The 27,476-nt window shown below is 49.6% G+C and overlaps 1 protein-coding gene across 1 annotated transcript; it reads left to right on the plus strand.

Moving 5' to 3' along the window:
• Positions 1 to 376: 376 nt before the first annotated feature.
• LOC101690223 (lipopolysaccharide-binding protein) lies at positions 377 to 23,107 on the plus strand. The gene is made up of 15 exons (XM_004746445.3): positions 377 to 626; positions 1,315 to 1,429; positions 2,703 to 2,831; positions 3,384 to 3,539; positions 7,511 to 7,574; positions 10,035 to 10,098; positions 11,234 to 11,325; positions 12,037 to 12,213; positions 14,273 to 14,332; positions 14,464 to 14,634; positions 16,749 to 16,816; positions 18,759 to 18,804; positions 19,746 to 19,809; positions 20,931 to 21,007; positions 21,868 to 23,107. Exons 1-15 carry the CDS (start codon positions 503 to 505, stop codon positions 21,898 to 21,900), a joined length of 1,440 nt encoding a protein of 479 aa, XP_004746502.1. The 5' UTR covers positions 377 to 502; the 3' UTR covers positions 21,901 to 23,107.
• The last annotated feature ends 4,369 nt before the right edge of the window (positions 23,108 to 27,476 follow it).

Here is a 27,476-nt window from a genome sequence, read left to right on the forward strand (position 1 = left end):
TCCCGTGGTTATCAGTGGGGACCGCAGGGCCCCGGGGGAGCCAGAGTGCAGGCTCGGCAGGAAGCTGGTGGAAGGTCCAGTTGGAGAAATCAGAGCCAGGCTGTGAGCCTCCGCTGCCACGCTGGATGTTTACGTTTCAATCCGTAGATAATGAATGGGGAATGACTGGAGGTGTGCCGCTAGACAGAGGTGTTGCAGGGAGGGTCCTCAGGCAGCACTGGGCAACAGAGCTTGGAAGAGGAAGAGGCTGGAGGCGGTGGCCCTACTTTGGCCAGAAATAAACCTCAAACAATTTCACAAGCAAACTTCTCCCCATCTCGACTTGCTGAAAATTGGGCTGCCACAAAGCCTTGAACATTCCCCGCCCTCTCTCCCAACAGGCTCAGTTCCTCATCTGGCTGCTGGCCTTATAAGCACTCCAGCCCTGCTGTCACCTTCGAGAAGGGAGGCTCCTACAGAGAGACTCTGACCAACCCCCGCCTGGGTCCTTGCTGAGGACAGGATGATGGCCAGATCGTTCTTTGTGGTAGTGGCGCTACTGTTGCTGGCAGAGGTCTCTGGATTCGAAGAAGGGACATCTAATCCTGGGTTCGTGGCCAGAATCACCAGGAAAGGCCTGGAATATGGTAAGGGTGGGGGAGGGTCAGCCATTTTTCTGGTGCCCACTGTTGCCCACCAGAGTGGCATGGACAAGGGTACTCTCGACAAGGGTCCACAAGCTGGGGCTCTTCCCCTACCTGGCTCAGAAACCTTGGATAGGTCTCTCTCTGGGCTTCAGTTTCCAGGTCTTGAGTATCACAGGTGAAGGATGAGACTACACCTGCATTTTCCCGAGGCGGGGATCAATTCCGGATCAACCGGAATTTCTGGAACCTATGTTAAAATACAGATTCCAAATATCTGTCTCTGGGGCAACTGAAGCTAGGCCTGGGAATCTGCATTGTGAACCTATGGCCCCGGGGCAACTGAAAAACCTGAAGGTTTGACCACGCATCAGTAAGTCCTCAAAAGCCCCACTGTATCACATCATTGTTTCCACGATCTTGTTGAGGAGATAAATAACATTTACCTGGCACTTTGAGTTCACAATCTAATTTAATTCTCACACTCCGGTGGGCATCATCACTATGACCATTCTACAGATGGGGAGAAGTGAGGCTCAAGGAATTTAAGAGACTTGCCTGGGAGCACAGGGAGAAGAAATGGCAAGTCCTACATTCCGTCCCAGCCCGTGTGATTTCAGAGCCCGGCCACTCGACCGTGGGGCTTGGCTGCCTCCCATGGAAGGAGCTGACTCCCACTACTTCCCCTCAGCCCGCCGATTCGGAGTAGCCATCCTGAAGAAGGAGCTGTCTACGATCAAGTTGCCTGATTTCTCCGGAAGCTTCAAAGTCGGCTGGATCAAAAGCGTGGCCTATGACTTTTACAGGTGAGGTCTCCATTCTCCACCATAGGGGTAGGTGAGGAGGTAAAATGGGGGCCTAGATTTTTGGGAGAAGGGGATAAACACAGAATCATCACTTGAATTAAAGGCAAAATGATCATGACCAGCTCTTGTGACACTTCTGGAAGGTGCTGTATGTTTCTTGAATCATCAGGATGGGAGGGAGAGCCTTGAAAAATATTCACAGACCCTGAGGTCAGTCCTGCAGAAACTAGCCCTAGATTTTTTTCTTTGCCAGAGACCTCTGGCTACTCTCCTGATTGCCTAGGTGAGAGACCTCCTTGAGATACGGTATCCTCTGAAGCCTTTAGAGCTGTAATGGGTCTGTAATGAAGGACTTTAAGTTGTTCTGGAAAATGTGTGCATTTTATTTGCATACTACTTCTTGAAGATGGCATCCACAACTAACCCTAGTGAGGAATAAAACAGGTGGCCTCTGGGTCCAGGTGAACCAGCCCCCGTTCCTCATCTCCCTCCCCATAAGGCTTAACTGACCTTGACCTCCCTGTAGCTGTTAGACAGTCAATCTTAGAGTCTTCACACTTTACTCTTTCTTTAAGCCGTTCCTTGATTGCATGGACTTTTCTTCCCCAGGCCCCTAAGTGTCCATAATAGGTTCTTGGGGATCATTTATTCATCCCTGATAGAAAAAGCTGCCTCTTGGAATCCTCCCCAAGTCTCCCAGGACAATTTCCTGAAGGCAGTGAGCAAAAAGGAAGTACTTTAAATTTGCATGTACACACACACACACACACACAATACTGAGGCCACGCCACTTAGAGGTCAAGGGCCTTTCCCACAGCCCTAGAGCACCTCTCGCATCTGGTTTTCACAATAGGCCATTATGGTTTGTTAACATGTCTAGATCTGCCACCAACTGTGAGCTCTTCAAGGGCAGGATCTCAGTGAATGTTTGTTGAGTGAATTCATGAGTGTTGCTGCAACAAGAGCCACAAACTCAAATGGCCACAGGGAGGGGGTGGCATAAAGGAGTGTACCATGCAGGAGGACTATCCCCATCACAGACCTGCCCAAAAAAGCAGAATCCACACGAGGAACTTCAGTGGAGGGACTCTAATACAGGGAATTTTCTAGAAAGGTGTTAGAACAACCAAAAAGCCCAAGAGGGAAGAGTGAAGCAGCCCAGAAATTAGCAACAACAGGAAGTCACTAACAGCTCCAGAGCCGGAGAGCCTCACACAGAGGACTGGTATGCGCCTGGCTTTCCTGGGTTTGATATTCTGCCTTCCTTCCCCAGACTGAAGATCCATCACTTTGAGCTCAGGAACTCGGATCTGAGGCTACGCCCAAGACAGGGGGTCAGAGCTACCCTGTCCAATAACTACGTGTTTATCAGTGGGAACTGGAAGGTGAAAAAGGCTTTCGTGTGAGTAGTACTCGGGTCAGAATGTGTCTCAGACAACCAGTCTACAAAGAAACAAATCTGACCCTCTCCAAGCCTCCAACCCCATCTGTAAAATTTGGATTAGTAATATCCCACTTCTGGGGCACCTGGGTGGCTCAGTGGGGTAAGCCTCTGCCTTTGACTCAGGTCATTATCCTGAGGTCCTAGGATCGAGCCCCACAACGGGCTCTCTGCTCAGCAGGGAGCCTGCTTCCCCCTCTCATTCTACCTTGCCTCTGCCTACTTGTGATCTCTGTCTGTCAAATAAATAAATAAAATCCTTAAATAATAATTATAATAATAATAATAGCCTACCTCACTGATAAAGCTGTGGATTAAGTAAAATAACAGATGGAATGCACTTAGCAGTTTGCCTTTCCGGCACACAGCAGGTGCTTAATAAATGCTGGTTGCAAAGTAAAGGCTCAGTTAGGGTACACAGCTAGGTAGGAAGGACCTGGGGACTGGTCTTTTGCCTCCTCTTCCTGGAGGTGACTGATCATACACCGTTTGCTTCCTGTAACTCCCGACCAGCACCCTAGATGGGACTTTCGATGTGAGTGTGGATGACATTTCCATCTCAGTTTCTCTGAACTTGGGCAAGGACCCGTCCGGACGGCCCACTGCCTCCGTGGCCCGCTGCCGCAACTCCATCGGCCACATGAGTGTTGACATTTCCGGACAACTAAGGTAAGTGAGTCCACGCCCTTGCTGGCGGTTGTCCGAGACGCCTTGGCATCCAGTCCACCCAGGGACGCTCCTGATGGGGCATAGAGAACAATTTCAGGCGCATCAGGATCAGAGGCTGGCAAACTAAGAGCCTGCAGGCCGATCCAGTCTGCACCATGTTTTCGTACATAAAGTCATCAGTGCACAGCCACGCTCATCTGCTCACATCAGGTCTGTGGCTGCTTTATGGTTACAACAGCGGAGTAGCTGCAACAGAGACCATGTGGCCTGCGGTGCCCAAAATATTGACTGTCTGGCCCTTTAAGAAAAAGTCTGCTGGGGCACCTGGGTGGCTCAGTCTGCTGAGCATCAGGCTCTTCTATTCCCCTCAGGTCATGATCTCAGGGCTGTGGGACTGAGCCCCAGAGGGAGCCCCATGTCAGGCTCAGCGCAGAGTCTGTGGGAGAGGCTCTCTCTCTCTCCCTCGGCCCCTTCCCACTACTCACACTCTCTCTAAATAAATAAAGTCTGAAGGAAAGAGAGGGAGAGAAAGAGGGAAGGAAGGAGGGAGGAAAGAAAGATGGAGAGAGACAGTCTGCTGACACCTGAGCAAGTAGCCTTGAATGGCAATCCAGCATTCTGAAGTGACTTGCTGGGAGGAGATACTCAGTGCGTAGCGAAGGAATGAGGCCAGTCCCCAGAGTGACTGCCTTCCCACTCGGTCTGGGTTGGCACTGCCTCCCTCAGATCCTGGCAGGACCCAGAGGCTGCTCAAAAGGCCTCACTGACAAGGACCTGATGACAAGAATCCTCCCAGGAGTGTGGGCAGGGTTAAGGGGTGTGTTCAGCAAGGGATGTTAAACAGCCTGGAGGGACAGTAGGGAGCTATTCCTGCCCCTAGGGCGGAAGGTGAGAGGGGACAGAAGAGTGTCACCAGAGCCCAGAAAGAGCCAGAATCTTGGAGAAGGGGCATGGGGCAGGTGTGTAGTGCACAGCAGGGGCACATGTGGGCATAAGGGCCCCAGCTCCTCCCTCTGCTTGATGCCTGTGCCCCCCATTAGCCAGACAGCAAAAGGGGTTGAGAGAGGAATCTACACATGTCAGCCCCCCAGGACACAGAGAGGAGACAGAGGGCACTGGCGACTGGCGGGGGGGAGGGGGCGGTAGATGGCAAACAGAACGAATGGCCAATTGCCTCTTAGCTGGACATGTATTGGCTGGGTGACCATCTTGGGGGGGACAAATGTCAGCAGAAAAGTGGGGTCCTCTATCCCTCTCAGTTTTAGGGGCACTTATATTTTAGAGAACCCAGAGACTTCGCTGGACATTCATTCAACGGACAGATGTTTTCTGCACAAATACTAAAGCCTTTGAACTCAAGGCTGCCATTTGGAAAAGGAAACTTTGAGTGGAGACTGAATAGCTTGAAACCACTGTGTTGTTTGAACTGGGTGGGCTTAATACCCCATTTCTCAGGAGCAAAGCTGTGAAATCCTGTGTGGTTTACATGCACACACACACACAGTTGGGGTGGGCACAGCGGGGGTCAGAAAAACATTTTTGTTCATTTGTTAGGGGGGGTGACAGCTGCATAGTTGGGTGCTATTGATAGGGACACAGAACCATGAGCACCCAGGTTTTGACCAAAATGGGGAGCCGCTAGATTTCCTCAGTCATTCAGTTAACAAATATTTATCGATGCCCTATTATTCGTCAGATCCTGAGCTAAATGTTAGGAATATAAGATGATGCAAAAGAGACAGGGTCTCCACCCTGGTGCAATGTATAGTCTAGTAGGGGGAAGGAGACATAAAATATTTTAGCATACATTGAATATTGTGATAATGTGTTTAAAAGGAGAGAGTCCAGATGCTATGAATGTAGAGGACTTAGCTAACATCTGGCAGAGGCAGTTTCTTCAAGGAAAGGATATCTAAAATGAGCCTTGAATTTTATTATATGTGCTGCCAAAGCGAGTACGAGCCTTGAATTTTAGCCAAAGAGGAGAGGAGAACTTCTGTGGTGGAGGAAGAAGCATGTGCAAAGATCCTGAGGCATGAAAAGCCTGAGCTTCCCAGGAAGCAAGCAGGCATCAGTGTACCTGAAGGGGTGGTGATTGATTAGAAGAAGAGAAGAGAATAAGCAGTAGCCAAACTCGAGTCTCTATCCTGAAGTAAGGCAGTGGGAAGCCACTGGAGGATTTTAAGAAAGGCAGGGATATAATCAGATTGGCTCTTTTGAAAGGTCACTTCCTGGGGCACCTAGGTGGCTCAGTTGGTTAAGCGACTGCCTAGAGTTCACGGCAGTACCTGTGGCAGATTTACGAGATTGGACCAAATTTGGGTGACAAGAGGAGGAATGGAGCCAGGATGACTTTAGGTAGCCTGTGATCCTTGGAAATTTTCTTACTGCTTCAATCTGTTCTTCTTCCATCTCATGTTGGAGGGGTAGCCAGAGATGTTGGAGAGGACAGACTTTTCTAGAAGTAACACCCTCACCCACAGCTATCAGGGACTCCAGCCTGCTTCTCTACACCTGGCATTATTCAGACCCACAGAGGGTCCAACGTTCAGCCAGTCTATGTCCTGGGCTGGCTCAGGGGACAGAATCCTGGAAAGGTCAAGATGCTTTCTGCAGAACCCCCAGAAAATACTTGTGTCCAATTTTACTGCATGAATTGATACATACAGTTATAATACACACCACTCAATCAGTAAGTATGCAATGGTAAGGGAAAATATGTGGGAGAAAAACATTTTATCAGACATAATTCCACTAACTTAGTTCACTTATGTCCCACAATCTCTTACCTTCACTCCAGCTGAGAACACGGCGTGCAATGTCTGTTCTGGGCCATGATTCTCACCGAGCACGATCTGTGGTGGGGAAGGGTCTCTCGGGGCAACTTTACCTGAAGCGGGTTAGACTCAAATCACATGCTCCATGAACGTATTCACCAGTGTCCCCTCAACAGCTAACTCAGGGCTGAGCTGGTAGGAGGAGCTCTGTCAAGGTTTGTTGAATGAATGAGTGAGTGACTACTTGCTAAACTGCCAGGTAAGTGGTTCTGTGGATTTTTTAGGGTATAAAGAATAGGCCTGAATGTCCCCCTTCTTTCTCTTTTATTGAGGTACAAATGACATAGTACTTTCAGGTATACGAGACAATGATGCGATCCTTGTCGATACTGTGAAATGATCAACCACAAGAAGTCTCGTTAACATCTGTCACCGTGCATAGTTACAAAATTTTTTTATTGTGATGGAAACTTTTTAAGATCTACTCTTAGCAGCTTTCAAATATGCAACCCAGTATTATGAACTCTAGTCCCCCGTTTGTGTGTCACATACCCAGGACCTAGTTATAGATAACTGGAAATTTTTTTATTATAATTTATTTATACATGGAAGTTTGTACCTTTTGACCTCCTTCACCCATTTCGGCCTCTGCTCCTGAAGACACCAGTGTGTTCTCTGTATCTGTGAGCTTGGCCGTGGTTGGGTTTTTTTGGATTCCGTGTATAAGTGAGATCGTGTGGTATCTGTCTTTCTCTGACTTATTTCATTTTGTGTGTGCGTGTGTGCGCGGGCGTGCGCACACGCACATACACCACATTTTCTTCATCCTTTTATCCATCGATGAACACTTAGGTTGTTTCCATATCTTGGCTATAATAAATAAGATTGAAAGGAACAAGGGGGTGCAAATATCTTTTCAAATTAGCATTTTGTTTTCTTCAGATAAATATCCAGAAGTAGAACTGGTGGATCATACGGTAGTTTTATCTTTAACTTCTTGAGGACCCTCCACACAGTTTTCCATGCTGGTTGCACCAACTGACATTCCCACTAACAGTATACAATAGTTCCCCATCTAGCTGGGTCCCTTCTTGGGATAACATGGGGGAAGTTCAGATCCGTGGGTCGCCCTCCCTTTGGGAGTCCTAGTTAATCATAAAATGGATCCTAACCCTCTTTCCTCTTTTTCCCCAGCTGGATCCTGAACCTCTTCCACGAAAGAATTGAAAACAATTTCAAAAATATCTTGGAACAAAAGGTAAAAAAAAAAAAAAAAAAAAAGGATGGATGATTAGATTTGTGGTTAACACAAGGATCACCGGCAGGTTCATATTTGGTATTTGTAAACAGCCTTATCTCGTAAGTGCACCGTCATTTGAATTTGCTTAGCAAAACTTTCTTCATTTGTGGTGCCAAGGCAAACTTCAAGGCTTTCTCAAGTTTGTATGACCACAGATGCTACCCTGGTATTTGGAACTGGCAGAGTGTCGGGTCATCTAGTTGTAGAGGCTGTTACTGAGATAGGGAGAAGTGACCTTACATCCCTCCTTCACAGTATACACAAAAATCAAGTCCAGGTGGTCTAAGGATTTAAATGCCAAAACAAATCCAAAACTTTTTAGGAGAAAATCTAGGATATCTTTCTCACTTTGAGGAGAGGAAAATATTTCTTAAATAAGACTCACCACCCCCACCCCCCCCAAAATGCCCCATATAGAGAACAATAGTGGGGTTGGCTTCAGTACCTCTCAACTCTGGAAAAAGCCGTGGAGGCAAAGAGTGCCTCTTCCATTTATCTGGTGTGTATCTTTGGGCACGGACCCCCTAAAGCCTCATTCTACTCATTTATAAAATGCGGACAAAGACCCCTACCCTGAAGGAGGCTGGTAAGGATTTGATTCGACAACCACCTAGCATGCCTGGCACACAGGCTGTGCTCAGAGCACTCAACAGTATTGCAGAGTCATTTCTCAACCACATTCCACCTTCTGGAATCTTTGCTCCTGAGTGTATGGGTTCTGCGGTCAGACCCTTGGGTTTGAATCCCAGCTCGGCCCCTTTGTTGCTCTGATGCCGTGGTTAACGAGGCTTACCCTCTCTGAACCTTGGGATTCTTGTCTGTGGAACAGGAGTAATGACAGCATCTACCCTGCAGGGCTGTTGGGAGGGCTATGTGATGTCATACACACAGGCACGGACAAGTGCCTCGTGCAGAGGAAGGGCAGAGTAAATCACGCGAGGTTAGTTTCATTGTCATTTATGCCCCAGTAGCCCTGGGCAGCAGGCTGAGGCCAGAGGCAAGCTGAGCTCTCTGCCCTACAAATATAGGAAACATGGTCCAGAAAACGCTGGATACCATGTATCCAGGGGGGATAAGGTAGGTGCCAGAGAGGCTGAGCCCGAGGAGTGGTTAATTTCAGGGAATGGGGGCACTAACTTGGGCACCTATAGGACTGAGAGTGCAGAGAGCTATGAAGAGAGAGAAGACCTCTGACCAGGAGACTTGGGGTAGACGAAATCAGGCCCCCAAAGGACTGGCCACCCGGGTGGCCCTTCCCTTACCCTGTGTCCTAGGAGAGCCCAGGTCAGGCCCACCTGACACAGGCTGGCTTGGTGTTTGCACAAAATATTGATACCCCTGGTGGGGAAGCTTCCCCCACACAAAGCATTGATTTTAAGTGATGTGGAGCTTCAGTGCTGTGCCATGCAGAATGATGGAATGAACGACTCTCCCCCTTTGCAGTCCTTTTTCTTTTTTTTTACACTAAAGGGAAATTCTCAGTTTGGGGCCAATGTGTCCTGAACACTTTTAACAAAAAAATGGGCATTTTCCAACGAGGCAACCCGATCTAGCCTGGCTTCCGGAACGTTTTTCCAGCCCCTTGTATTCTTTTTTCCCCAGTTCTGTTGTGTTTATGCCAAGGGATGCCAGTCTTCCGTTGACAAGTGATATAAAATTCCTATAATTTTTACTAAATGAACATAATTTTTAAAAGGCCACTTGATGTAAAGTAGATAGTAAGTGAGTAGGTGGGAAAGGCAAAGCCATATAAATGGTGTAGAAATAGCAGAAGTTAGGAAATCAGAAGGAGGGGGACTTCTGGAATCTCCTAAGCCCAAACTCCTGAGGAATTGGAATTCTCCGAAAACTGTTCTTTCGGCTTTTCTTTGGCGCCATCTGGTGGCTATAGTGAGTACTGCATGCAGACCAGGCACCGTGCCCATTGGGATCTCTAATTCCCAGATATCCAGGAGCCTGGACAGAAAGAGAGGTCTTGAATATTGAGATGATGGAGACCCAAGAGCTACTCCTACACCTGGAAGCTCTCCTGCTTTGCCCCTCGGCTCTCTAAATGCGTTTATGTGCTATACTTCTTGCCACTTAGCTGCCAAGGCATTGAACTGAGGACCATGACAATAGCAGACCCCAGAGCAGTGCCAACTTGGGCACTACTCACTTTTAATGTGGGTTCCAGAAAAGTCCAGGCACGTAAGCCTGGCCCATGTATGTGGCCAGTCCAATGGGACAGTGACCAAGTGCTGTGTGTTGACAGAAATAGAGGTCTCTTCTCCCTTTCCATACGCTCCTCCACCCCTCACACACCTGCCTACAAGGTAGGGAGAAAAGCCAGGTCTCCTGGAGGGCGGTGGGGGAGGGGCAGCGCCCAGGAGAGTGGGAGAGGGGAACTCATCTGACTTTCTCCCCCGCTGTCGGCAGATCTGCGAAATGGTCAGGAAGTCAACCACCTCCCACCTGGAGCCCTATCTCCGGACTCTACCAGGTTTGGAGGCCCCCTCTCTCCTTTGGGTGCCATCAGATGCCGTGACACCTGCTACCCCCAGACCCACCATCACCATCATCTCCCATGAGCCCCAGGAGAACTTTCCCCATTGAGTGCCTCTCCATCCTACGAAGCTGGATACGGGGTCACCATCTCTCTTGGGGGTCTGTTCTGGAGGTAGGGGAGTAAGGCAACTGAGCGTCGTGACTCGGAAGCATGCTGGGAGCACGAGGTGGGCAGAGGATGACAAGTACAGGGAAGAGGCATGTGTTGGATCTGTCCTGGCCACTTTAACAAAACAGGGATGCTCTGAGATCCCTGTGTAGGGGTGGGGATCCCCCCCAGTCCTGTCCCCCTGGCTGCCACAGGGACCTTTTACAATCACACATGAGGTCGGGTCTCCCCCTGTTCTTGGAACCCATGGAACATTCCTCTGACTCTTAGGACACTAAGAGTGACAGGACCTTGCATGGTCTGGCAATGTGACTGGCTACACAGTCCCTATATGCCTCCAATATTGCCAATTCCTCTAATACACTCTCAGTGTCTCTACTATGCTCCTACTGCTACAAGATCTTTACACATGTCATTCCCTCTGCCAGGAAGGTCCTGCCCCCACCTCCAACCCCCTTCACCCAGTCAACACCCACTCCTCCTTCAGATCACAGTCCAAGAAACACTTCCTCTGACTCCCTGTCCAAATCAGGTTGCCACCCACCCCCCTCACCATTTTAGCCTCTGTTATATGACTGATGTCATCCTATGGACTCAGGCTACCTGACAGAATTGCAATTTTACCTTTATTTACTCAAGTATTTAATTGTCTTTCCCATTCCTCCCCGCAACCCTGGACTGCCAAAGGACAGAGACTCTGACTCTCTCACTCAGCTGTCTCATCAGCCCCTTGCATTGTGCCTGGCATATAGCAGGTGTTCAATAAATACTGAATGAATGAGTGAATGAATACAGCACTCTCTTTCTGACAGAAGGTACCACGGATCAGCCCCAGACCCATTTCCATTCTCCAAAGGCAACAGTCCATGTGAAAGGAGAGGCTTGTAATTGTGCAGTGCAAAACTCACACAACTGTGTTTGACCACCTTATTCATAACACTGTCTCTTTCCTGTTCCACAGTTACCCTTATGATTGACCAGACTGCTGGCATTGACTACAGTTTAGTAGGTGCTCCCCAAGTGAATTCTCAAGTCCTAGACACACCCTTCAAGGTAAGTTGCCATGGAGAAAGGACCATAGAGCTAAGCACTGACAGAAAATCAGTGCTACCTCCCAGAGTTGGCTCATACTCTCCTTCTCTAGTCCATCTGCCCATAAGCTCCCATCCCTGGCCAGTGCCCACGGCAGCAGTAGGAAACTAGTGTGCCCCCTTTTTATTCCAGTCTCTTCCACAGTTCTCTGGGGGCTGAGCCAGGTCCAGCAGTGCCATCTTCCTCCAATTTTATTTAATGACCACTTATCTTAATGTGCCAGAAACTGACTATGTGTACAAATGCTCCTTTATATGTCATGCCACCTCGATGAAATAGAAGCCATTAGCATCACCCACGTTCTGCAGATAAAGAGTTTGAGGCACAAGCTAGGGACCCGCCCAAAGTCCCAGAGCTAGTAAGTGACAGTTAACTTCTAGAATCCATACTTCTCACCACCAGGCCACATCCTAAGCCCAGGAGAACACAACGTGTACCTCCCCAATAGGAAGCTGTAATGTAGAAGGGGGATTTCAGGCAGCCGTCAGGGTCTAAATGTTGTGGGGCCAGAAGGAACATTTCAGGACCCCAGGTCCACCTTCTGGAGAGGAACCACTACCCGGATGACCACGCAGGGCACAGGAGGCTTCCCTGGGCTTCCCCTGGACACCTTTTCCTGGCACCCTCCCTGGTAGAAACCTTGGGTGGGCAATGTGGTCCTTCTGTCTCCAGGGTGAATTCTTTGGCCGAAACTGGCGCTCCCCAGCCCTCTTCGAAGCTCCGTCCATCAGGCTGCCAGAGAAACATGACCACATGGTCTACTTTGCCGTCTCTGAATATGTCTTCAACACAGCCAGCTGGGTTTACCACCAAGCTGGACGCATGAACTTCACCATCCAAAACCGTCACGTGAGTAGGGGAAGGAGAAGGCTGGTGGGTGGCGGAGGAGGGGGGGATCCCAGGAGAGAGCGTCAGACTGAACTGAAGACCAAGCTTGGGGGTTTCCAGGAACCAGGGAAAGAATGCATAATCTGAAGCCTGCCAAATATGGGTTCAAATCCAGGCTATGCATGTGGATCCCAACAGTGTCTAGTCCCCAGAGATCGTGTTAGAGATTGTCTGTTAAGAGCTTAGCTTCTGAAGCATGATACACAGTAGCTATTGTTGGGAATATTTCAACAAAAATACAACAGACTGGGAAGTGACACAACAGGTCCTCCAAGCAGTAGATGCCAAGGCAGCACTAGACTTGGAAGAGTGGAAGAGATGGATTAGGGGAGCGCCCACGAACAATAAAGGGGAGAGGAAGGAGAAGTATGAGGGGAGAGCGCGCCCCACCCCGCCTCCCCAGCTACACTGGTCCTGCAACCATGGAGAGGGGAAGACAGGTACCCTGGCCAGAAGTGCTGCCCTGAGAAGTCTCAGCTCAGCTGAGGGAGAGCACAGAGCAGAGCCTGCTTCTCAGAGGAATGCCAGAGCAGCCAGAAATTGGGCGAGCCTGGCTCTAGGCTAACATCCCCTGCGGGATCATTCGAGCCTGACCGCAGACAATTAGGAAGGCTTGACCTGGTGGGTGCTCCCACACTAGACATGGTGTCAGGCCAGTGCTCCTCAGTCTCTGGAGGGAGTTCTGGGCAAGGACTCAAGCCTCCTCCCCATCCCCTCCCCGGGCAGGGGCTGGCAGTGCTCTTAGGCTTATCTGCATTCCAAGCCTAGACACCCCATTCTGAGGTCTCCTTACGGGTGGAGGGAGTGGGGGACCCTCAGGTGAGACTGCTTCAGGTTCTTCTGCTGAGACCCCCTTGCTGGGGCCTGGAGGACAGCTTTCTCCAATCTGACTCGGTCTCGGTGCTTTTCTACTGGCCCTCCTCCCCCTGGATCCATAAAACAGCAGGATCCTTTTCTTTGGGGCTCCTCTGGCAATAAGGTGACCCCCTCCTCCCTTCTGCTGATGCATCTGCCCCCACAGGCCCAGTTCCAGAGTGGGGGCCAGTACCCTTTCCTGTTAAGCCTCTTGCATACACTATCACACGAAGTGCACGAGCGCTGGTTACTTTCAGTTTGGCTCATTGTCTTGATCCTGCCTGTGATCTGACAAAACTCCCCAGTGCCTGGGCGCCTGGGTGGCTCAGTGGGTTAAAGCCTCTGCCTTCTGCTAAGGTCATGATCCCAGGGTCTTAGGATCAAGCCCCACATCGGACTCTCTGCTCAGCAGGAGCCTGCTTCTCCCTCTCTCTCTCTGTCTGCCTCTCTGCCTACTTGTGATCTCTGTCTGTCAAATAAATAAATAAAATCTTAAAAAAAAAAAAAAAAACCTCCCCAGTGCAACACCCAGCTGTGCTCAGTCAGGGGCTGGGGGCTGTGTGGCCCCAGCATGAATGGCTGTCAGCCAACTGTCCTTCTCGCTGGGAAGCCCCTGAAGGGAGACCTGAGCCGTGCCTGCCCACAGCCAAGTGCTACAGGAGCAGCCCAGGTCAAGAGGGAATCTTGACAGAGGAGAGATCAGGGAAGGTGAGCGGTGCGCAGGTGCAGGCAGGGCTCACCAAGCCGGAAGATCCACAAGTCAGAGGGGTGGGTAGAGAACAGCACCAGGGGGCGGCCATAGCTGGAAGTAGCTTCAATCTAGGTTGTGGAGGTTATGCGCTCTCACTGGCCCTTGAGGGAGCCCCTGAGAAATAATAAGTAACAAAAACAGACAGTAACTAAGAATTTACTGAGATCCCAGGCACTGCGCTCGGTGCTTTACCCAGGCACGGTCTCACTCACTCCTTGCCCATTCTGCATGGTTCGTGCTGTGATTATCATCCTCATTTTATAGATGCAGAACCCAACAAAGCTTGCCAACAACCGGCCAGCTAAAAAATGGCGGGAGTAGTATTTGAACCCAAGCTGTCTGACCTCAAAGTCCGCATCTCTAACCGTTACCATGTCCTGCATCTCAAGGAGCCTCCCGCTTCTCCTACTGCAGATTCCCCCGGACTCTCCGATCCGCCTGCACACCAGCTCGTTCCGGGCCATTGCTCCTCGGGTAAGACCTCTGAACCTTCATCACAGAGAACTTGACCTAGACCAGATGTGGAGACTCTAGTCGCACATCAGTGAAGCTGTGCAGAGACTGTTCTCAGGTCCTCTCCCTGAGCCTCTGCCCTCTTTCTCTAGCTGTCCAGGATGTACCCCAATATGGAGCTAGAGCTTGAGACAACACCTGAATCAGCTCCATTCCTCACGTTCACCCCTGGGAATGTGACCTTCATGCCGGTGATAGACATCCAGGCCTTTGTCCTCCTGCCTACCTCCTCTGACCGCAAGCTACTCTTCCAGCTCAGGGTGGTAAGTCTGATCTCCTGGCAGAGCAGCAAAGAGTTACATCTGCTGTGGGGTAAGCCCCTCCCTTCACTGAAGGACTAGGAGGCTGAAGGATGCTGGAGGCTGCTTCTGCCTGCCTGGAGCGGGAGGGAACCTTGCATTCCCGGCCACAACAGGCAGGCTTCCCAAGGGGGCTCCTCACCAAATCATACACTGTCAGAGTTGCAAGAAACCTTAAAAGTCATTCACTCCAGCTAAGTTGGATGATTTTAGCTTAGCCATTGCTACATTTGCTATAAAAATGGGCTCAGTTTCACTCGTTTGAAACTGTTATAAAAAAAAATCATTAAATCATGTTTTAAAAGAAAGTATAAGATGTAAAGAACTCTTAGGACGGCAATACTCTCCAAACTGATTTACACATTCAACACAATCCCTATCAAAATTTCAGCTGTTGTTTTGTTTTGTTTGTTTGTTTGGTTTGTTTTGGACGAGCGAGTCCTAAAATGTATATGTAAATTCAAGGGACCCAGAAGAGCCAAAACAATTTTCAAGAAGAAAAACGAGTTGTAGAATTCATTGTTCCCTGTTTCAAAACTTACTATAAGGCTATAGTAATCAAGATAGTGTGATATTAGTACAAGGATAGACATACAGATCAACAGACTAGAACTGAGAATACATGAATAAATCACCATATTTTTAGACAAATGATTTTCAGCAAGGGGACCAACACAATTCAATGGGGAGGAATAAGCTTTTAAAAAATGGTGCTGGGGCAACAGGATATTCACATGCAGAAGAATAAAGCCAGACCCCTTTCTTATGCATGCACAAACATTGTCTCCAAGTGGACCCGAGACCCAGATGTGAAAGCTAAAACCACAAAACTCTCAGAAAAAACCCACAGTACTAAATCCTCATGACCTTGGGTTAGGCAAAGCCTTCTTAGATACAACTCAAAAGCATGAACAAAAAAATTAAAAATGGATAAATTGAACGTCACCAAAGTTAAAAACTTCATGCTTCCAAGGACATAATTCAGGAAAGTGAACAGATAACCCATAGAAGGGGAGAAAATATTTGCGAATCGTATGTATGAGAAGGGACTTGTATACAGAATAAATAAAGAACTCTTAACAACTCAGTCACGAAAAAGACAGTTTAATTTAAAAATGGGCAAAACACTTCCTCCTCTGGGAAGAGTGAGTAGATGTCCACTGTCCGCCCTACTCCTGCTGAGTGCAACCCAAAATCTTATACATTGTATATAAAATAAATAAGAAAACTCTGAAAGGCAGAGAGAAAAATGTAGATCAGCAAGAGGCCTCCGGATCTAAGGAATAATATGACGCCCTGCATATTCCAATTTGGGACAACCCACAAATACCAACAGGCATGAACAAGAAAGAGCTCCAATAACCTCCTCTCTCTCTAGCCAAAGGACCAAAACAGGGGAAGCCTGGTAAGATAGAAAACCTGTAGACGATCAATAACTGTGGTACTAAAGCCAAACACCAGAGAAAAAGCTATGACCCTAACCCCACCTAGGCCAGTAAAGACTGACTGGGGATTCCTCACTTAGACTGGCATGAGGTTCTAACAACAGCCCCGATGTCCTTGCTGGGGGTGGGGGCGTCAGTGGAACACAGAAAAGAACAAATGAATTAAGATATAGAATAATAGAAATTACCCAAATTCAATCATCTGGTTCAACCCCACCCCTCGACAGGCCAGGCTTCATTCTCACACCCAGTTGTCAGTTAGTGGTGTATTTAAAGTTCCCTAGGGCGTGGGGACTCTCTGAACTTCTCTTAGTAGCCTGCTTCAAAGCTCAGCCACACTTACTGGTGGACGGCCTCTCTATCCAAATGCTCTGTGTCTTTAGCTTGGACTTATTTGCCCTTCTCGATGCTTCCGTTAAGACCTCTAAAACCTCAGCTCACCTTTCCTAAAGTCAGCGTGGAGCCGCCCAACATCCTACAGCCTCAGCATATAATCCTTAAGTAGCTGCTTTTCGCCCACATGTCCCACATCTGGCTGTGGTTTCTGTTTCTGAAGATTTGTCTCCTGGACTGAGAGACAACAGGATTCCTACATCACCTGAGAGTCTGGGGTCTCCCCTTCTGCTTTTCTAGACAACCAACATCTCTGCCACCATCAGTGCGAACTCTGACAGGATTGTTGGTTCAGTGACCACAGGAAGGTAAGAGGCCAAGGGCAAGGGGAGGAAATGCAGTAGGCTGGGGATAACCCAGCAATGACCAGAGCATCTAGTCTGTTCACTGATAGGGCTGGCTTTGACCCCTTGGGGACAGAGATCTCCAGTGGGGCTGGCTCATCCTCTATTCTGGGTCCCCCTTCAGAAAGGCCTGTTGACAATGCCTCAGTGGGAAACCTGGAAGACGGACAAGTTGCCACATAGCACAGGTGACATTCAGGGCCCCATTCACTCTTAGGTCTCAGTGGAGGAGCTGAACGTCTCCAAAGGGATTACTCAGGAGCCATAATCAAGTTGGAAGATGTGGGGCTTTGCAAGGACTTTATATATAAGATTAAGAAAAGCTGTCAGTACTTTACATGAAGAAGGGAGGGAATTTGGGATGGAGGATTAAAGGTGCCCACGAGCCACTCCTTGCCATTGCACTGTCCGGATACCCAGTAGGCACAGACTCACTCAACCAGGAAGCCAGTGAGCAGGAGGGACTATACCATCAGCAGGGACTGGCGCTTGCCCTGGTGGTGTCCTTCTCTGGGGCCCTCACCTGTGCCCCATGTTTCACCCACTCTGCATGCTGCCCCCCAGCTGAGGAGCAGGTCCACTGGGCGCATCAGAGGAACTAATTCCTGGCCTCAGGGTTAGATACCTGTTGGCTGAGAGAGTGCACGGACTCCATCAGAAAGAACTTCTCCTTAAGAGGTCTTTAAAAAAGAAGCTAATGGGGATGCCTGGGTGGCTCAGTTGGTTAAGCAGCTGCCTTCGGCTCAGGTCATGATCCCAGCGTCCTGGGATCGAGTCCCACATCAGGCTCCTTGCTCAGCAGGGAGCCTGCTTCTCCCTCTGCCTCTGCCTGCCATTCTGTCTGCCTGTGCTTGCTCTCTCCTCCCCCTCTCTCTCTGATAAATAAATAAAATCTTTAAAAAAAAAAAAAAGAAGCTAATGGTGAGCATGTGGGCGTTTTTAGAGGTCCCAGATTTTGAGTTTATGCCTCAGCCTGGCTTGGAGGGTCTGCAGCGTCCAAGAGGACAGCCAAGGGCCTTGGACTGTGGAGAGACAGCAAAGTAGGAGGACCTCACACAGGGGTTTTATCAAGGAATTTAGCAAAACTACTCTGCCCCAAGAGCAGAAAGCAAAAGATGGGTCCAGGGGGTGCCTGGGAGGCTCAGTGGGTTAAGCCTCTACCTTCAGCTCAGGTCATGATCCCAGGGTCCTTGAGCCTGCTTCCTCCTCTCTCTCTGCCTGCTTGTGATCTCCGTCAGCCAAATAAATAAAATCTTAAAAAAAAAAAAAAAAGAGAGAGAGAGAGAGATGGGTCCGGGGCAGTTAGAATCCCTGAACAAGGGCCAGCAGCCAAAATCAGTGGGGGGAATTGGGGTTTGGCTTCCATAGTAATAATACCAGAGGATCCCTGAGTCGCTCTGCTGTTTGCCAGCATCATGCAGGTGCCTCTCCCTCCCATTGTTACTGTCTATTCCCACATTATGCAAATAATGCATGCTCCTGGCATGGAAATTGCGAAAGTATTTTTTTAAAAATCCCCCATAACCCTGCCACATAGAGACTGTCACTACTGATAGTTTCACATTTCCTCCCAATCTTTTTTTCAATACACTTTTACGTCATTGGACGTACAGACTGCTCCTTTTAGCATCCCATTTTTTCCAGTTACTATTCACACCATCCTAATTTATTTAAGGTATTGAAGATGCTCGGCAACCATAATTTGCAACCATGTCACCTGTTCTTAAACCACTGTGCATGCTGAAAGACTGAAATGCACAGGAACCACCTTGCAGGGGAACCCTAGGGCTGGCTATTGGCCCCCAGAAATGGCCCTGCCCATAAGCACTGCACTCCCCACTAGGGGAACTGCGAGGAAGTAGCAGCCACGGCTCGGGGTGACACGTGCTTCTCTTTCTCTTTGCAGTAAGCTGAAATTGGAACTGAAACATTCCAACGTCCGTTTCATCAACGTGAGTGGTTTTCTCCTAGCACCTCTCAGGTATCTTCTTCAAGGGGGACTTTCGGGGACTCCAGGAGAAGTGCCAAGGCCCCTTCCCTCGAGAAGATGGCGCTGCAGTCTTACAGGAAGTGGACACCATGTCTGAAAGTTAATCATCTAAGAAGGGCACTGCCTGAGGGCTAACAGGGAGACAGGACATGGACAGGAAGAGCACAAGCTCTGAAGGAAGATAGAGCTGGGCTCTTACACCAGCCGTGCCACTTGCTACTGTGTGACCTTGGGAAAATAGCTTAACCTTTCTGAGCCTCAGTTTCCTTGACTGTAAAATGGGGAATACACAATAGCTACTTCAACCACATTAAATAGGAACTAGAACATGAAACGGGGCAATGGGTTTAGGAAGACACTTTGGCAAAACTCTTCACACGTAGTAAGCTCTCAGTATGTGCTCACTATTGTAATAATAGTGGTATGGGAGCACAGTGCCTTACCCAAAGCTCTCAGGGCTGGTGAGCTTCAGAATTGAGATTTTATGAGAGGCAATTTGGAGGAGGTACCTGGGTGATGGAACTCTAACGGCGGGATCTGGGACAGCCGTCTTTAATCAGATGCATTAATGCTTCGGCAACAGAATTTTAAAATATCCACACAAAGAGGAAAAAGAAACACTAAATTTCCCCACGGTGGTTTGGGTCATGTTTTGCTGTAGAATGAGCTGGTAGGTACCGGTGGGGAAGGAAGTCCAGAGATCAGAGTTGAGGAGATGACGAATAAGGAGCTCTCTGTAGTATGACAGTGACAGTGACAGTCGTCGTCAACCCATTCTGTAAGTGGGACGGCATGTCGGTGTTTCTGGAGGCTGGGGGCCAGCAAGATGTTCTTCCCTCGAACTCCTGTTCTCATTCATGTCTTGTTTGCTCCCCTCTCTGCTCTGCTCACCCCCAACTCCAGGTGGAGCTGATGGAAGCCATCCTCAATTACTACGCGCTCCACACCATGTACCCCTCTCTCAATGGTAAGAATAAACTGCTCCTGGGGCACCTGGGAGGCTCCATAGGTTCAGTGTCTGACTCTCGGTTTCGGCTCAAGTCATGGTCTCGGGGTCCTGGGATGGAGACCCGCACTGGGCTCTGCTCTTAGGCACAAGTCTGCTTGGGATTCTTTCTCTCCCTCTCCCTTTGCCCCTCCCCTGTTCAAATGCGCATGCATGCTCTGTGTGTGTGTGTGTGTGTGTGTGTGTGTGTATCTAGATGTCTCTCTCTCTCTCTAATAAATAAAATCTTAAAAAAAAAAAAAAAAAGAACAGCTGCTACTGACTGCCCCGTGCAAATGTTAAATGCTACCCTTTCTGTAGGATTCACCATCAGTCAGTCATTCAACAAGCTGAGCCCCTCTTCTGCTCTGGCTGGGGTCCTGGCTATCCGTGAGCCTGCCCTCATGGAGTTTACACTCTGTTGGGAAGGGAGACGTGTAACAGACAGTGACAACCAGTGCGATAAATGCTGTGACCAGAAGCACAGGAAGCTGCGGGAGCTAGCTGGGAGGGGGCACTGAATGTGACTTCCAGGAGGCAAGGGTCAAGTTGAGTCCCAAAGCACAGGAAGTTAGGCCAAGGGAGGAGGGGCATTCCAAGCTGCACCTGGAGTTAGCACTCCTGGGTTTTGGTCCAGGTTAGATCACTGACTGGCCATGTGTGCTCGATGGAAATAGGGCTTGGCACAGTGGCTGCCTGAGAACCCAGCCAGCCTCCTCCCATGCCAGGACCCTCTCTGCCCAACCTCACCATCTGCCTTTTACCACCATTAGAGAAGAGCAGGGCAGCTGTCCTGGAAAAGAGAAAGGGGGAGGAGACGCTGGTCCTCAAGGATGAGTCCCTGGTCAGAAGCCTGGCATGCTCCATCCCAGCACCCATTGGCTGGGAAAGGCTGTTTACATCTGTCCCCTCCTGAAGAAGCGGCATTTACCAGGCATTCACATCTGCGTGCCCCCCCAAACAGAAAACCATCCCTGATTCCAATAACTGACCACATTTTGAAGTAGCCTGCCCTCTCACTGGCCAGTGGCAAATGCCGTGTGTGTCCATGCCTCCCCAGCCTTCCCCATCCAGCCTGTGTCTTTCTGTTCTTTATCTTCCAGCAAAGCTTGAGAAAGGCTTCCCTCTCCCTCTGCCGAGGGACACCCACCTCAACAGTTTGGAGCTCCAAGTCCACGAGGTCAGTGAGACGTGGGGTCTGAGTGGGGGAGCTCTAAGACCTCCTGGGAGGGCTGCTTTCGGGGCTGGTAGAATTAGGGGGAGCCCTTGACTCCTACTCACATCCTGAACCTAGTGTTTATAGGAGAAAATATTTTTGTTTCGAATTTTGGAGTATAGAGGGCAAGTACAGTGACTGTGCAGAATCCTGACTTCCACATGAGCTCAGTTTCCTGTAATTCAGTCCCAATGTGTCAGCTGAACTTCAGCAATGGGCCGGGCCCATTAGCCACGTATGGCAGGAAGGGGTCAGATTAGATGCTCCACTTTGGGGTTAATGAGAGTTTCCACAGGGCCACAGGCCAGCCTTCACCTCCGGCCACAGCAGCCAGGGATGATCCTGGAGCAACATCAACCAGAACTTTTAGGGCAAGAAACACATCAGGACCAGGGACAGGGACAATGACAGTTTACTCTGTAACTCCAGAGGTACCAACATCTTCACAGTTCATAGTTTGTTCTCACGTAATCCTGAACAACATCCTCTTAAACTAATCATGTGTGGGGATTGAATTCAGGCAGAACCCAGAAGTGCATTGTTCTCCTGGGAGAAAAAAGTTTTTGGAGGACAGTGACATTCATGTGTGCCTTCCAGAAATCACGATACTGGGAAATGCAAATACATTCCCAGGGTCAGGCAGCTAGGAGGGACAGTGGTTTCTAAAGTTCTCCCCTGACAAAAGGCCTGGGTTTTGCACTGATCTGGTTTTCGGGTCAAGTGAGAACTTGCCTCTCCCACTGAAGGGTTCTTTTCAGGAAGCTCCTAACCTCCGGCATGCAGAAAATGAGCTTTCTTGTCTGTCCTTTTTGCCTTCTTTCCAGAACTTCTTGCTCTTGGGGGCCAACCTTGATTAGGCTGAGCACTGAGGAAGGAGCAGCCGTGGTTGGAGGAGTGGACGGAACCACAGCAGAGTTTAGTCCTGCCCCTGTAGGGGTCCGGAGGCTGCAGCCTCTCTGCCTCTACTCCCCATGAGGGCCTCCTCCAAAGGGACGCTCGTCACTGGGGAGCCTGGGACACCTGAAGACACACCTGACCATAGGACACGTCCCCCAACTTTCCCCTCCTCCTCCCTGTGCCTCTTCCTATCCCCTTTACAGCTTTACAGCTGTCCTTAGCCTTATTCTGGGCAGCCGCTAGGAAAAATTTCAGTGAGCGGTGTCCAGTCACCACAAAGCTCAAAGCACCCTGCTCAGCATTAAACATGAACTAAGTTGTACGTGTCCTTTGACACTGTGGTTACAGGAGCAGAAGTGAGACAATGTGGGCTTAAAGCCTTGTGTCGCCACTTCCTTGGTGTATAATATTTATTGAGATGGGAGCAGAGACTACCCAGCCACTGTATGAGCTCTACATTTATTCAACAAACCTTGATTTCAATTTGCTAATGAGTGTCCTGAACTGACTTCTGTGTCTGGGCGTGGTGCTGTGGGGGGGGGGGGCGGTCCAAGAGAGGAAAACACATGGTTTCTGTCTTCGCCAAGTTTATAGCCAAAAACAGGGGTTGGAAGACTTTTTCTATGAAGGGCCAGAGAGCAAATCTTTTAAGCTTTGACCACACATCGAGTCTCTGTCGTGACTACTCATCACGGCCACTGTAGCAGAGAACAGCCAGACAGCAAGCCAGTGGGTGTAGCTATGTTCCAATAAAACTTTATTTACAAAAAAGGCAACAGGCCAGATCTGAATGGGGGGCCATGATGCACCCACCTGTGGTCTAAAAGAATAATCCACCATCCAACAGATACGATTTATACCATGAGCACAAGTCTGGGTTTCAATCAGGAGATGTGCTAACATATCCTACTGTCACAAGAGCACAGGTTGGAGCGTAGCTGGCCTGCTTTCAAATCGTGGCTCCCCCTCCTCGGCTCTCAGCAATTTACGAAATCTCTCTTAACCCCCAGAATCCTGTAAAACAGCAGGAGTAGTGGCCAATGACCGTGCCACCTGAAGCCCCCTACTCACCCTTAAACATGTCGAATGACTAAGTTGTACGTGTCATTTAACGTCATGACATAAGGAAGATGAGAGACTGAAATAAATCACTTGTGCTGCCCTTGACTCTGACTTTCAACCTCCAATCCCTCTGGGACAATTCAGCAAGAGTCCTCCTGAATGCCCATGGGTGACCCATCTTCCTTCTCCACCTTCATTCCCATGGGACCTTTCTGAAGCTTGGCCAGTCTCTGGGCTCCCTCGTCAAGCCTGTGTTAACAGCCCATTCAGGATTTCCCCAACTGGCTATCACAATGCTGGGGTAATTTTCAGCTGAAATCTGTGACCAAAAATTGACATTCACTTTTTTTTTTATATATATATTTTATCTATTTTTTTGAAAGACAAAGATCACAAGTAGGCAGAGAGGCAGGCAGAGAGAGAGGAGGAAGCAGGCTCCCTGCTGAGCTGAGAGCCTGATGTGGGGCTCGATCCCAGGACCCTGAGATCATGACCTGAGCAGAAGGCAGAGGCTTTAACCCACTGAGCCACCCAGGTGCCCCGACATTCACTTGTATTTTAAGAGCTTGGCATGTCACCTGGATCTCTGGTTTACTGTAATGGACTGCAGTTCTGAATAAGCTGAGGCCTCCCGTGTGTGTTGTTCGGAGCTGTATCCCCAGCACCTCCAGCAGTGGCCAACACGAGTGCATGTTCCACAGTCAGCATATGACATGTTATCTACAGACCTTCCAGGCATACCTTAAGGGCATAAATTATCCTATTTTCCATTATACCCCTACTTCTAGCAATGTGTCTGTCTCATAAGTACGTGCTCTTCCTTTTAATGAATGGACCTCCACTCCGACCAGCTCTCCATAGTCCCAGCTCTTAATTCTGCTATGGAAATCTCCTACTCCCGGGTCCACTGGCCCCTCCAGGAAGCTTGCACATTTCCCAGCAATGATCACAGCTCCCTGATGTTAAGCCCTGCTCCTGAGTCACGGTGGTCATCTCAGATTTCCTCAGGCTCTCAAAACTTAGCATGGCTTGTGCTTCTCATGCCGCAGTGTGAGGTGGGCATGACCTGTGCCCGGTGGGACATGCCAAGTGTCTCCACACACGCTTTTTAAGTACTGGCCCACGTTCCGCTGCTGCCCCTCCATAGCCGCCAACATTACCAACCAGTCACAGCTTTCTCAAGTGGACCCAGATCCTTCCCTTGGCATCTTTTCAACTTCAACCAGCTGACTAAAGGTGGCAAACAAATAAACAAAAAAGTCAGGACAGTCCACAGGGAAGGCAGAAAAAAAAAAAAAAAGACTTGACTTCTGGATGCCTGTATCAGGAACTGGCTGGCAGAGTGAACACTTCGGCCATGAAAAACACCTCCCCCGGCAGAGGGGCCCATCCAGGTGTCAACTCATGTCAAGTTCAATTTCAAATACAGAAATTGGACAATTAACTCCAGACTTTCATCACGGCCTTTGGGACCAGGTTCCTCATGGAGACCCGGTCCATCTATAACGTGAGAATTAAAAAGTTCACACATGCACATCCTTAGACCAGGCTCACATGATCCCAATTACTGATTTACCCCAATTATCTCCAAAACCCCAGCCAAGGATACCCACAAGGTCCACCAATGGCAGCACTTCATGTTCACCCTTCTCCCTCTCACCTTTATTCGGTAACCTGTCCGCTCAACCTGACATCATGTATTTTACTCCCCAAGTAAACTGACCAACTTGTCCCAGTTTACCCAGGACCCTTCTAGATTTAACAAGTCAGTCCCATGTCCTCAATCTGAGGCAAACTAGTGCAGTTGGCCACAAAAGCAGGCATTTACTCATGAGCCAGGCCCCAGAACTCTGGCCAGCTCAATGGCATCAGTGCCTACCTCACTCCAGCCCACTGTCACCAGTCCCCTTCCGAAGCCCTGGCTTGACCATTCCTCAAACCTTCCATTCCTTCATGGGCCTGATTCTGAGCCAGCTACGGACACCTGGTTACCTCCCAGTCCCAAGGCAACACCTCAGACTGTGGCCTGTGTGCCAAGCCCTAGGAGCATGGCAAGAGAGGCTCAGAGGCTGAAAACAAGACTGGCCTATGATCCGCTTTTCCACGTCCAACCTCAGTGCACGCAACATGTTACAGACTTTAAAAGGCAGAAGAGCGAGTCCGTAAGGTTTATTGAACGGGTGGCAGAAAGGAAAGTGATAGGCAGCTGCAATTCAAGAGAAAAAGTCTTGGTCGTTAAGGTCATTCCAGGCACAGCAGAGGGACGGGGGCTGGCTTTCCCTGTCCATGGCTTCTCAGGGCCCTGGTGTCAAGACTCAGAGCCCGCTGACGTGGACCCCAGCCCCAGCCCCTGCCCTCTGAGCTCCCGTGTGGAGTGCGGAGCTGATCCATGATGCTCCGAAGGAGAGCAAGAGGAGGTGCTCTAAGGATGCGTCCGGCGGGGTCTCCCTGCCCTCCTCTGCTCCTCTCGTGTCTGCTAACACCAGGAGAATCTGAAAACAAACAAACAAACAAACAAACAAAAACAAAAAAACAAAACAAGTGAGACCAGTGATTTCGAGATCCCACCCACGGAGAAGCAAACCAGGCTACCCGTGGCCTGTGGGTCCCCGGAACTTGGCAGTAAACTCACCTTGGAGAGACGTATCAGCAAACCCAGATCCGAAGTAATCCCGAGGGCCCCTGACTCATGGCCTTGGAACTTACTTCATCAGCTCCAGATCTAAGGCTGACCTACAAGGCAGAAGCAGCATACACACATTCAGCCTCCATTCCCTCCTTCCCCCAAGGGACATCAATGAGAGGGTCCCCGTCAGCTAGGCCTAAGCGTCCAGTTTATGCACGCCATACTAGATCATCACCAGAATAGAAAGGATAATAAAGGAAGAACATCTTCAAATGTCAACACTGCCAGACCCACTTGAAGGAGAACAAGAAAACATCACGAATGCTTGAGGACACTGTGCGGAGGAACTCCCCCCTCCCGCCAAACTCAATCCCTAGGACTCTACACCCAGAAGTTTGAATTACCAGGTCTGGAGTGGGGCACTGGGTAATTTTTTTCAGAATGGTCACTACTGTCCCTTAAATCCTCCAGGCTGGCTGAGGAGCCTGGGCCCAGGAACTAGGCTGTGGGATAGGACAAGCCCCTGAGGCAAAGGGTTGGAGAGCAGGTGTGAAAGCCAAGGGCACTCTCTTGGGTTCTTCAACCTGGTTCCTGGGCACCAGGTGGTACGTCATTCTCACTACCCCCACCTCGGGGCGAGAAGGGAACAAAACCACCTGGCACAACAGGCTCCCTTCTGCAACACAAGACCCAAATGTAAAGGAAAGAGATCTCACGACCTAGACAGGAGCCCCAACCAAAAGTGGGGGTGGGGTCAAAGGGTAGGACACCTTGACCTCCCCTCCAACCTCAGCACCCTTGTTATCTGAGAGCCAAGAGATGCCTCTCAGGCTACATTATCTCTCAGGGGCCCCAGGCTGTCTGTCTCTCTCAGGGACACATGGCTGTCTCTCTCAGGGGCACAAGGCTATCTCTCCCACAAGCATGAGGCTATTTCTCTCAGGGACCCCAGGATGTATCCCTCGGGGACACCAGGCTGTCTCTTCTTAGCGCCCCAAGCTGTCTCTCAGGGGCCTCAGGCTGTCTCTCTCAGAGGCCTCAGGCTGTCTCTCCCAGGGACACCAGGCTGTAACTGTCTATGAAGTGAAGGCACCGCGGCGGGTCTCTGGTCCCGGAACACATCGGCAGCGCACCAAGCACAAGGCAGCCAGTCAGCCTGCTGCGGATGGATGCCCACACCGAGTGCCCTGTCAGCAACAACATTCCCCCAGGCCATGAACCAGAAAGCAGGCTAGGAAGTCTGTAGTCTATAAATACAGACTTCAAAGATCCACAGGCCTGAGAAATTCTTCTTCAGTCAACCCCCTGGGTCGCCCTTTCCAAAAGAACCCACAAAGCACAGATGAAGTCAGCGAAAGGAAAGCTACAGACAGGGCTATCAGTCAACACACTCTCCTCCATCACTGACTGACAAGAAAACTCCCCCGGCTCTGGCAAACCATGACAAATGAGAACTTCTTCTATTCACTCAGAACTGAGAGAACTCCCCCACGGCCCTACAGCAGGCCCCACCTGTATTTCTCTTTCTCCATTTATCTGACATCACTGACAGCTCCTGGAGAAGCAATCCACTGTGCTCCAGAAAGTGGGAGCAAAGACAACACACACAAGCAATGAATTCACACACTGTCCTGTGTTCTCATGGGCTAGTCTCTACTCCCACAAATTCATAAAGCAGATCCGATGATTTGGGATTCTCCCGTGTGCCCTCAAGCACTATTATGAACTTAGTCCAGGGTGAGGTCCACATAGAAACATACAGACTGATTTCTGACATGGGGATCTGTAATATGAAATGACAGAATGTGCCCCCAGAGGTCAGGGGGCTAGCCCAGTCACGCATCCCAG

Source organism: Mustela putorius, unplaced genomic scaffold (genome assembly GCF_011764305.1).
Source record: "Mustela putorius furo isolate JIRA1106 unplaced genomic scaffold, ASM1176430v1.1 tig00000743_pilon_pilon_pilon, whole genome shotgun sequence".
NCBI lineage: Eukaryota > Metazoa > Chordata > Mammalia > Carnivora > Mustelidae > Mustela > Mustela putorius.